At 32.6% G+C, this 12,668-nt stretch overlaps 1 protein-coding gene across 2 annotated transcripts; it reads right to left on the reverse strand.

Moving 5' to 3' along the window:
• Positions 1-7,315: 7,315 nt before the first annotated feature.
• On the reverse strand, positions 7,316-11,823 carry LOC115955376 (CTD nuclear envelope phosphatase 1 homolog). Of its 2 annotated transcripts, XR_004084130.1 has the most exons (7): positions 11,317-11,823; positions 9,364-9,492; positions 9,151-9,271; positions 8,982-9,063; positions 8,192-8,345; positions 7,756-8,074; positions 7,316-7,607 (listed from the first exon to the last, which is right to left on the reverse strand). XR_004084130.1 is itself a non-coding variant. In XM_031073486.1 (6 exons), exons 1-6 carry the CDS (start codon positions 11,605-11,607, stop codon positions 7,949-7,951), a joined length of 903 nt encoding a protein of 300 aa, XP_030929346.1. In that variant the 5' UTR covers positions 11,608-11,823; the 3' UTR covers positions 7,316-7,948. The 2 variants fall into 2 exon arrangements, 1 of the variants encoding a protein (XP_030929346.1); XM_031073486.1 differs by having other exon boundaries at positions 7,316-8,074.
• Between the last annotated feature and the right edge of the window lie 845 nt (positions 11,824-12,668).

Consider the following 12,668-nt stretch of genomic DNA (forward strand, 5'->3'; position numbering starts at 1 on the left):
GCAAAGCTCATGTATGAATAGAGTCAATAGACAATATATATGGTTCTCATGTTTTTCAACCACTTTTTAATACTGCGGCTACTGCCAACCACAAACTATGACAACATCCAGGTTTTTAAATCATTGCCATTTGGGGGTAAAGAATTAAAGATTCATGAGCTACAATTTAAGAAATTCTGTTGGTTAAATTAATTGAATAAATTCTAGAAAGACATTCTTTTTAGTGAATTTTTTTTGGTGTCAGCATTATATTTAAAAGGTTTGGTATTTTCCTAAATCTTAGATTATAGAGCCTTCAAAAAAAAAAAAAAAAAAAAAATCTTAGATTATTGATCAAAATAAATGGATGCTGTCACATTGATGATGATAGGTGTTCTAGATTATGTAAGGGAAGAGATAGAGCATAGATATGAAACTTTGTATGATATATATATATATATATATAGCTAAAAAAAAATCTATTGGAATGCAACATATGATATATTAATTAATAATAATCCACGCTCTGTGTGAACATTGCAAAACTCATGTATGAATAGAGTCAATAGACAATATATATGGTTCTCATGTTTTTCAACCACTTTTTAATACTGCGGCTACTGCCAACCACAAACTATGACAACAGCCATGTTTTTAAATCATTGCCATTTGGGGGTAAAGAATTAAAGATTCATGAGCTACAATTTAAGAAATTTCGTTGGTGAAAATATTTGAATAAATTCTAGAAAGACATTCTTTTTAGTGATTTTTTTTGGTGTCAGCTTTATATTTAAAAGGTTTGGTAATTTCCTAAATCTTAGATTATTGAGCCTTCAAAAAAAAAATCTTAGATTATTGATCAAAATAAATGGATGCTGTCACATTGATGATGATAGGTGTTCTAGATTATGTAAGGGAAGAGATAGAGCATAGATATGAAACTTTGTATGATATATATTTTTTTTTTTGAGAAACAACTTTGTATGATATTTGATTACTTATATTGAGTTACTATTTAAATACATTGTGATTAACTAATGTCTCTTTCTAATAAAAAAAGGGGTTTGAATTTACTTCTTAGTTCTTGCCCTTACGTATAGAATTTGTCAAAACTACACGATAAAGTCTAAAGTGTTTAAACAAAAAGAGGTAGCTTTACTTTTTCCACCCTCTATAATACAATTAATGGACTATGGTTTTTTTTTTTTTAATATCTAATTATAAATATGATATAATTTTAACTTTTGACATCAACTCCATAATATTAAGTTATTAACTCATTATAAAATTTTGATTTTATTGATTTTTTTTTTTTTTTATATAAACAGAATAAATTTAATAAACTCTTAACTCCATACAGTAATGTTCAAGAATTAATTCATGTAACTTTAAATGTCCTTATTAATTAACTACGAAATCTAAGATAAGTTTAATTTTATTTAATTATGTATCTTTTTTTTTTTTTTTTTTGAGAATCTATTTAATTATGTATCTATGTCGAAATTTCACGGGTGCATGAAAGTGAGTGATCAGTCTCCTCAATTAACCCGTCTTGAGTCTCTTGTATGAAATCATGAATAACAATGAGGCTGATCATGATGACCGTTAATTTTTTTTTTCCAAGTATAATTTGTTACTTTTTCAAATGTTTCAACTTTATGACTAAGTCTTAAATGGAAAGACTTTTTGATAGATGAAACTGACGAGGTATTATTACCACGCCTATAAGCAACAATTAATGAAATCTTATTTACTTACAAAACCTTCTTAGTGCATTCGTATTTGCTTACAAAACCTTCTTACTGTTTATCACCTTCACAGAACATAACCAAAAAGATTGCAAACATAAAATGAAGCAACCATAGAAAGAGGTTTACTTACAATAACCCCATCCCAAGTGCTTCACATGAGTGATAACTCCGCAGTGATATTGAATTTGAATCACAAGCTAGGATCCTATGCAAGAAAAGAGGGTTTAACTACTAAGATTAAATTCTATAAGGATGTGGTGTAAAATTTAAGTTTTATCCCTTCCATCTCAACATACCACATTATCATATCTACATATATATTAATAGGTAAAGTTTAGAGAAAATTCAATTAGATTCTACAATTAAAGTCTAATTTTGTGCCACGTGTTCTAAATTATTTATTTTTAGAGAGAGTTTTATTTCTTAGTTTTGGAGTCAAATGTGGGATCACATCATAAATATCAATCTAAATGAGTTATTGCGTACAAAAACCAAAGTGTCTAAAATTAATGAACATAAATTTTTTTTTTTAAAAATGGACAATTTACATTTTCTAATTAATAATATTATTACAAGACTTTTTAAAGAGTTAGAAAAAAATGACTTCAATAATATTTAAATTATATATGTAAGTATACGGTATATAGTCATGGACCCATTATTGTAGGGCCCAAGGTTGTACGGTGCACTATAGTAGGCCTATCACTTTGGGGCCCAATATGTACGGAGTGCTTGGCAGATAGGTCGAGTACTATTTGGGCCTTAATACTGTTGTTGCTCGGATGTTTTCTAGGGTACCTCAGTAGTGCCTTGGAAAATATTACTGCTGAACACCATTCGGCATCTAGCACTAGTTCCAACGTTCACTTTCCTGTTCCCAAAGCGGGTCGACTTCTGTCAGGAATAATCAAAATGGGCCCCTCCCACATGAGTTGTGGGAAAGATAATCATTAGTGGTCCATTGAGGCGAGGTTATAAATAGGAGAACAACATGAGAGCAAAGGGTTAGACACTAGAGAGGAAGGACTGAAAAATAACCGAGCATAAAGAAAAATAGGAAGGTGTTCAGTTAGAGAGGTTAGCCACATTAACAGGCCTTTAGTCAACCTAGTCAAGAGCTACCCATTGTAAGATACTCAAAAACCCACCAAAATAAGTAAATTGTGAGCCGAATTACTAGGTTGGCCCATTAACAGGGAATTGGGCATGCACAGTAAGAATTATACTATGCATCTTAATGTATATTTTTTAAATATATTCATGCCTATACATGAGGTTATAAACTTATTAAAGAATAGGCTCAATCACATTCAATCAATTTTAATACTCATTTGAAAATCAAACTTAACTGTGAGTTTATTGAGATGTTATTATATGTGGTAGAATTTATTGAATTTTAAATAAAAAGTTGATGTGAGAATCTCGTATTGAATGGTATAAAACATGAGTTTTACACCCTATCTTTACCGAATTCAGACTATTAACTATTTGTGAATGCAAATTCTTTGCACCACTTTTTATGTACTACTTTTTGTTTTACCAATTACTACTTACTATGTATATAATTGCTTTTCATTTTAAACTTCAATTATTTATAAGGAAAGTAAAATCAAAACATAGCAAGTAATGATTGGTGAAATATAAAGTGATACACAAAAAATGGTATAGAGGATTTGTATTCACTAGTTATATGTAGGGGGCATTTTATTTGGACAATAATGAAGTTTTATTAAGAGGGGATTACGTGCAGAATTGAATGAAGCCGGGCTTACATGGTTGTAAATAAGTTGCATAAGGGATGTTTTGAGCTTTTATTCCAAATTCCCTACGCTCTAGATTTGTATAATTATGGAACTTATTACTTAGTGTAGAATACCAAATAAAAAATAAAAAATCCTATATTTTAATTGTACTTTTGCCACATTAAACTATAATAGTTTGTAATATATTCCCTGTTTCCCAAAAAGGGGTCTACAGACTGTTTTGATTGAGCCAATATAGTTTCATACTCTGGCTTTCAACAGTACAGCAAAAGCCTTTTCTATGGAATAGAATAGAAGTAGACGGTGGAAGAGGAGTGGAGAACGTGGCTGGAAGCTTGTAAGCTCTCTCCGTATTATTATGGAGTAAGTGTATGTTAGGAATCCAAGGGTAAAATTCACCCTTAAAAACCAGTTTGCAAGAAAAAGGTGTTTAAAAGCTTATAAACACATGTTTAAATTTATACTTAATCCATGTGGGATATTAAGATCATAATAGTGTATGCAATGCTTCTATCCAAAAAAAAAAAAAAAACCATATACGTAGAATGCACACATATGTAGCTTATACACATTAGATACTACTTATTATCTTCATACATCTAAATATGAGACTAGTCTATATAAAAAAGTATTTTACGCAATACATGTACTATAGTCTATATATCAATATGACACTCCTATCACATGTAGAATGACTTACACGTGGATTTTACATACAAATAGAGAGTGGTATTATACATATATGATTGTAAAAAAAAGGTATGACTTAGTTTGGTTTGATTAAACTAAATCTCTAACTTTTGCTTAGATGTTAGTCATTATTAATTTTTTTCCTATAGGACAACATGAATGAAAATGTTCTAAAATGCTATTAATGCTTCCAAATAATGTTACAATAAATCATAAATTGATTTTTATAGTTAATTAATCAAAGTTGGATGGTGGAATTCAAATATTGTTCTCCTAATAAAAGAATCTGGCAATGCCATTGAACTATAAAATTTTTGACTCATATTGATTTTTTTTTTTTTTTTGGATGTTTTGATAGTTAAATAGGAGGAGGAGGATATGAATCCTAGAAGTTTATGTTAAAAATACGATGAAACAACGATTGAGCTACAAGATTTTAGCAACACAAATTGAATTATTAAAGTTAGGAGAATATGTACTAAAAAATAGGTATAGGAACACATAATTGGTATATTTCAAGAAATAAAATACTATAAAGGTCCGTAATTTAAGCTTTAAAGTTCAAGCTTTTTTTCTAAACTAATACGCAACCAAGTAATTTATACATACATCTAAAGCTGAAAGGTGCTTCTGACCCAAATAACAAAACAAAAAGGTCCTTTTGATAGCTGGTGAGGAGATTTCAAATCTAATTTAAGAACTCTCCAAATTAAAACAGTTCAAGAGATGTGTAAACAAAATGTGAAACCATAACATCTTAATAGACTTATTTGGTCCATTTTTATTTAAATAAGAATAACAAAGACAGTATAAACAAAAGGTAATCATTAACAAATGGACCAAATTGTATTGAAGAGACAACAGAAATCGAGTGAGTAGAGTATAAACAAAGGTAGCCAACAACAGGAGAGAATAAAACAATTACTAAGCAAAGGCGTAGGCTTATCAATGTCATCATAGCTGTTGCGCAAGATTAGGACATCGCTAATGTATTGTCAATAGTATATTTGGTCAGTGTAGGTAACTTTATTTAAGACTAATAATTGGAAGAGTCAAAGATAGACAGTTCGTAGCATTATTTGCATTCAAATAGTTTGTAATCAGATACAATCATCTCTATACAAGTCATAGTACTTTCTTCAAACCGTAAATGTGTTTCTTATGGATATATATATAAATTTTAAATGGTATTTGCATAGCATTTTTACAATAATTCTATAATAAATTTTAAATGGTAAGTTGTTATTAATTCTAATTTGAATTCACCATTGAAATTATATTTTTTACTCACCAATAACAGTAACAAATTACGACTTAAAATTTGTTGTGAAAATATTGTGAATATAGTATTTTTTTATATAACATTGTGTTTACTTTTGTTGATTCATCCACCACCACATGATTATCTTCTTCTTTTTGGTGCCAATGTTAATCAAATCCATAACTATTTAGTTCTGAATTTGCTATAAAGTTTGGCAAATTCCGGTCAAAGAGATGAGAGTTGGGTAGCATGATTGTGCAATATGTCAAACTCAGGTCATATAAATTTTTCAAGCCAAAGAGATACCTTCACCTACCCTTTGATTCATAAACTCAAGACCATATGAATAGTATAATATAAGACTTAAGGGGCACTCAGTAGAATATGGAATACGATTTCTAAAGACAACTTTGAAAAAGACAGACATGGAAAAATAAAGGTCGCATTCCATAATTTATAAAGGTGGAAAAATAGGTTGAAAGAAGATCATCCTTTTCAAGTGTCCTGTGCGGCTTGATGCTGTCGTTTATTGGTAATGACAAAGAAAAGCTTTTTAAGGGCAAAGCTGCAGAAAGACTCATTTGGTAGTCTGAGTTCCTAACATCATGTCGAAATTCTAAACTACTCTTCGATTAATGGTACATCATTATTCATTAACAACTTAACAAGAATATCGCCGCCCATGTGGGCTTCCAAATTGTCCTCGCTGTGCCCCATTATCGAAGACTAACAGATAATTTCCAGATAGCTTAAGATCAAAACCCCAAGTCAAAGTGAAGATGTACACAATTTCCTCTAGTAAAGGAGGATAAAGTGTTGCGCCAATGAGCCAATGACCAATGAATATGATATTATAACCATTTACCTGGGAGTCATGCCAGTAACATAAAATATTTCAGAACTCGTTAAAAGCATAGCAAATTATGATTAATACAATATTATTTTCAATTGTTTATCACTTGTACCACTTTTATTGTACCATAACAAGTCATCTTGACAGCATAGCAAATTATGATTAATGCAATATCGTTTCTAATCGTTTATCACTTACACCGCTTTTATTGTATCATGATCATGACATGTCATCTTGACATTTGAGAAGAGAAATGGTGAAATTTTTGTTTCACTAAACTTATTGATTTAAGGTGTGTTTGGTAGTGTGCGCTTTAAGAGTTTATTAAGTTTAAGTAGAAATTGCCAAACATTTCGATTTTGACAAACAATGCTTATGTTTTATAAATTTAGAACATTAGTGTATGTATATACACACACTCAACAATGCTACGGACAAGCTCAATTCCAAACTCTATTAAATTGTCAACGTATGATGAGAGTTAATAACTTATGATGAGAGTAATGTTACTTTTACACAGATCTACCACTAAAACTATTTTTATTAGACACTAATCACTTGATGCGGTATGAAATTGAGTGTATCCCCCTATAAATATATAGAGCTCAAATATCATTTTTCTCCTATTGCTAACTGTTCAAGCAGAAAGAAATGAAATCATGCCCTTTTCCCTAGCCTATAGACTCAGCTTCTGTCTCATATAGTCGAGCTATGATTTGGATAGTACTTTATTTATAGTATAAATCCCGGACTGTGAAGGCAGCGAGATATCATTGGGCCACTAAGCATCGATTTTAGTAGGATGAGAAGATCACCTCTCTTAAGTCTTAACAGCACTGCAGGTTGGTCCATGTCCTTTTTTTAGGTTTCAATGCGGCACAACATACGGTCTCCGGGTTGGGATTGGGAAACAAGTGGGTTCATCTGTCACAAAAAGGGTTAACTAACATTAACACCTTATATCAAGCAGGACCACCTCTACTTTTCTTGCAATTTGTATTCGCATCTAGAAGAAGTCTGAGGAGAAAAATATAGGTGGCTTGAATGGTTGATCCTTGACTTGTAAAATACAAACTCAAAAGAAAAAAAAAATAAAAAAAAATACAGCAGGCAGAAATAAATCAAGCGTGTGAACTTTGGCGTGCATCTTTTGAATGCAACAAGTAAGTCCTTTTGAGCTCTTGGTTCATGCCCATAGCTATCCCAAACTTAGGTAAATCCAGAACTAAGAAACGCACTACATGAAATGTGTCGCAATTAGTTCTTGGCTAGTTGGCTCTTTTTTCTTTTCCTTATAGCACTATGCAATTCTGCAGGGAACATTTATGCTAAAAATTATTGATAACAATTTTACAAAATTCCAACAAGTTACATAAACAATCAAGATGATCACAAGCATAAAAATAAAATTACATAAGAATCAGAGTTTTGACAAATCTACATACATAAATGCTGTACCTATGTGATCATGATGTGCAACAGTTCAAACCTGCGGATAAATTTTGAAGGGGTTTTCATCACCTTCAGCGTACAAATTGATGCTATACAGAAATTTGAGTCAGGCGATGAGATGCTGCTTTTGTTCAAACTGCTGAGGATTATATAAAGAAGAATAGTGGATTTTGATGCATGCAGTCTTTGTTCTATGAAATCAGCCAGAATAAGGAATCCCTTGCTTTTGAAACCATTCAGGCATATGGAACCTTTCATAGAGTGCAGGTCTCACATCTTTCTGCTGAGAGAGGTGCTTGAGGAGTGGAAGAATTACATCCAGAAGCTGAAAACACATACACACACACACACAAATAAAAAAAAAAGGTTATGAGAGGTGGAGGGTAAATGATGAAATTACTTGGTGAAGATATACTGGGATGTGAAATGCAAATCTCTATACCTGTGTGTCATGTGGTTGCCCAGCAGAAAATGGAATGCATGGAATTCCATTCAATGGTTGCAACAAAAAACTGAATGGATTGTTATCGACAATAACAATTCGGCATGGATTCCTTGAAATGCAGGAGAGATCCTTCACATGCTCCCGATACTCCCTGTAATTTAGCAGAATCAAAGGTTTTACCAAACTAAATCAAATTATATTCAGCTAAACAGACCTCTTGAGAGTTCATTTCTTCAACAATTGTAAAATCATAAGAAAATAGTGAATAGCAGCACTCATGGAACTACACGTTAACCATGAAGTTCTATACTTGACATAAAAAATCAGTGAGGATTTAAGCTAACAAAAATTAGGAGCATAAAAATACAAAGAGTTCAAACATCTCATAGGAAATGAATAAATCCTTCCATTCCACAAAATTGATACAACTCCATGATGTTTCCAAAGAACTTAATATGACCCAATTAACATGCCAAAGGATATAGGAAATATTGAGCCATTTACATCCATAACAAAAATGATCAGTTATATGATGCTTTTAGAGAGATGAAGGTAGAGTGACCTCCAAAGCAGAGTAATGAATCTGAAAAATAAGGAGAACAAAGACACGGGTTTTGGTGTGAAACATTGATTAACTTTTCAAAGCAGAAAAAAGTCCCTAATAGACAAGAAAAATAAAAAATTCATATGAAAGTTTCCCTGTTACTGGCTATGAATAACAAACCGGACCACTGGCCACAGTCATGAATGGGTGGGCAAATCACCAAGGGAAGGAGGCAGTACTTACGTGCTAGTTGTTGAAGGCCGGTAAAGTCTGAGACTAAATCGATTTTCTGTATCTATTCTGTCAACAAGTGGTCTGGCATAACCTGTATCATTCATAAAGATATCATTTTCATAAAGCAACAGGGAAAAATACAAGTGGACAGATGTCTAAAAATATTTAATGTGCAAACCTTCAAGTCCTGCTGTAAACAGTATAAGATCCGCAAATTCACTCAGTTCTTTTAAGAATTCATGCAATCCCGGGCGCTCAAAAACTGTAACGTAGTTGACCTTAGGTTTTCCTTCACATTCCTTCAAATCCCAACATACTCAAGTGAATATATTTTTGAATGAATTACTGCCACATAATCAATTACATACAAAATGAATGTTTTGCAAAGCACCTTGTCTGAAGACACACACTCCAGTTCGAACCACTTCAACCCACCTTCTGTTGCTTGATTACGAACAACAGCCGGCAAACTGGATGTCTCGTATGCACATACTAGAGTTTCATCCAAGTCAAGAACTACCTGTAGGTGAATTTGTCAGTTGCTAAATCTATACAGGAAGGAAGCAGCTCCAAATGAAATTTGTAAACAAAGATGATAGTAAAAAGGGAAACAAAAGAAGAGAAAAGTATTGACATGCTTTGCACATCTATGTTACAGATTTCTTTTCTCAATTGAAGTGCCTTAGATGAACTAATTGAGGTTGGCATATTTGCACTCATGTTCTTATACAGTTATACTTTCTTAACAAAATTGTACACCTGGTGTCACTCCTGTTATTATTACACCACTAAATGAAGCATTCTACACCCGGTGTAAATCTTATTATTATTACACCACTCGTTGAAGGAGAATTTTGATAAATCTATCATTTAAATTACATCTTGATAACCATCTAATCTAGAAAATATTCTTCTTCTTTTTTAAATTGTAAGAAAAAAAATAAGTTTATAGATTGTATATTAAACAACATTTGATTCACATGAAATTTGATGTGTATGTTAAGCACAAAGAAAACATCCAACAATGAAATTTTTAAGTTGGTAAACGAAATAAATTTATTATGTAGCGTAACATTAACAAAAAGTTACACTGACTTAAGATTGACATATATAACAAAAGGTGATGCCCAATGCGCAAAACTTCCACTTGTGTAGGGTTTGAGAGAGGTGATTGGTAGACAACCTGATCCCAATTTTTTTTAAGAGGTTAATTCTTGGACTTGAACATGTGACATGCTGCTTTGGGTGGAAGCCACTTGTCATTGCACCAACACCCAACCTCTTGATTGGCATATATAACTATGTCTATCTTCTTTTTTATGAATACAAGATTTTATTCAAAACTCAAAAAACCAACAGATACAAGCAGACAAATTCAACTAAAGACACACACAACACAAAGCACTCCAAATACATAGGACTTCCACTAAAGTACAAAGAACAGTAAAACCAGCCTAAACCTTGGAACTAAATATGACTGTATCTCATAACAGACATAGCAGCTTGAACAGCTATCAATTACCTTTCAAAAACACAGCAGGGAAACCCTTTGTATATATGTTTGGAATATTTCCTTGTAGATAATGACTTTGAATTTCTAAGGTGAAGTAGCATTACCATTGCATGCTGAAAAATTTACAACATGCCCACAAGATCAGCTCAAACACTATACAAAAGCTAAGGCAAAACAAAGTGACATATACAACCAAATCAAATGGTACTAGGGCCATATCAATATACTATCCATGGTTTTCTCAACTTTTGCTTCCCCACAAACAACTTCTCTATCAATACTAACATCTAATTCATACCCAATTCTTTTTTTGATAAATACGACAAGATTTGAACTTATGACATCCACTAATCCACTCCATGATAATTACTCTATACCATTAAGCCAAGACGCTTCCATGCGGGGATTCAATCGAAGTCCCTTATTCAAGTACAATAAACTTTAAATGTTGAACTAACTAAAACCCACAATTTATGCTCAATTCAACTGGGCTCTTCTTCATGTCCTCAAGCACAACTAAATATTCAACCTTAAACTAAAAGGGTTTGCATTTATTTCGAGCATAAGTAGTATTAGTAACTAGTAAGCTCATTACATATTACTAAACAAAACGAATTCAAGCATTAACCTTAAGCTACAACAAAGCGTAACGCTTCTCTAAGTAACATAACAATCAATTACTTGTTTTCCCAATTAGCAACTAACCTACGATAAAGTCGTTGACAATGAAAAAAATAAAAGTAGAAAAGTCAGATCGAATTCAAATCTTCAAAAAAAGGAAAAAAAAGAAAAGAAAAGAAAAATCGAAACTTTATTTTAACGAGACCGTACCGTGAGCTTCTCGGAGCTGTGATCGGAATCGGAGACGGAGACGGTGGCAGCGGCGGGGATTTCGACGGCGGCCGGAGAGTCTTGCTCCGGGAGCTCAGCGACCGGCAAGGGCTTGAAAGCATGAGTAGTTGAAGAAGAAGAAGAAGAGGAGAGTAAAGGCTGATGGCCAAGAGCTCTGAGGATCTGAGCGAAGATCTGAAAGAAGAAAGCTAACCAGTTGAGAAGTGTACGCCATAGTTGAAGGGAACGAGGAGAGTACACCTCGGGCTGAGTCAACTCGGCCATAGGCATAGATACCCAAATAAACAAACAAACAAACAGTCTTTTCTCTCTCTCTCTCTCTCTCTCTCTCTCTCTGTTGCTTGCACTCTTTGAGAGAGAAAAAGAGAATGCTTGGGTTTCGTTTGGGGTGCGTTGGATATTAACGCATTGTTTTTGGCTTTGCTTTAGCACGGAAATATCAAAATAATATGTTCGTTAGATTTGGATTTTTGCTTTGCTTTCCTCGCTCGGACTCTCTCTCTCTCTCTCAGAGATGTGGTCAGGGTCTTCGTCGAGAATGAGAGTGATAGGTCACGCGCTGTTGCGGCGTGTTAGAAGAGTTACTTTTACTGTTCATATTCCACATAGGTATCCATAGACCATAGACCATGACTACATGATACTTCTACTTTTTGTCTTTTTTTGTGTTTTGTGTTTTTTCTCTAATAATATAATGGGTTAATTACAGTAATCATCCTATAATTGAAGTTATTTTAATAACTTCATTATATGGGGAATGTTGACTATGTAATGCAGTTGTTACTCACCTCTTACTTTTACTATTAAAAACTTAAATAAAAATAAAACAATTAAGTCAATTTCTAAAATGGGTATTTTGTATAAAATGTAAGACTTAAGTGTACTACTTAAATGTTATTCCTTAAGTTTTTGTTTTAAAATTCTGCCAGGTTTTTTTTTTTTTTTTTTTTTTAATGGAAGTGTATTTTTTAGTTGAGTAGTTATATAACTGAATTTTGAGAGAAGAACCTAAAGTACCGTATATAAGTTTTGTCCTTTGTACAAAATTGAGAAATCACTTATAGCAAGATTCGCTTTCTTTAGGGTGTGCTTTGAGCTTCCCAACAATGAATTAGGCATCAATGACAGTGTTTTACTCAAATGAAGAGCTAATTTGGTCCACCTCGACAATTATGTCACCTTCATAACAACCTTAGTCCTTCACTTCACCAACAACAATGTTAGTGTTGCAAATGGATCTTGTGCCAACAACAGTGGAGATATTCTTAATCAATTGGCTTGGAGAAGCTCATCCCATCATAGTGTTCTTAAGTCAAAGTGTACGCAACTTT

Source organism: Quercus lobata, chromosome 8, assembly GCF_001633185.2.
Source record: "Quercus lobata isolate SW786 chromosome 8, ValleyOak3.0 Primary Assembly, whole genome shotgun sequence".
Classification (NCBI taxonomy): Eukaryota; Viridiplantae; Streptophyta; class Magnoliopsida; order Fagales; family Fagaceae; genus Quercus; species Quercus lobata.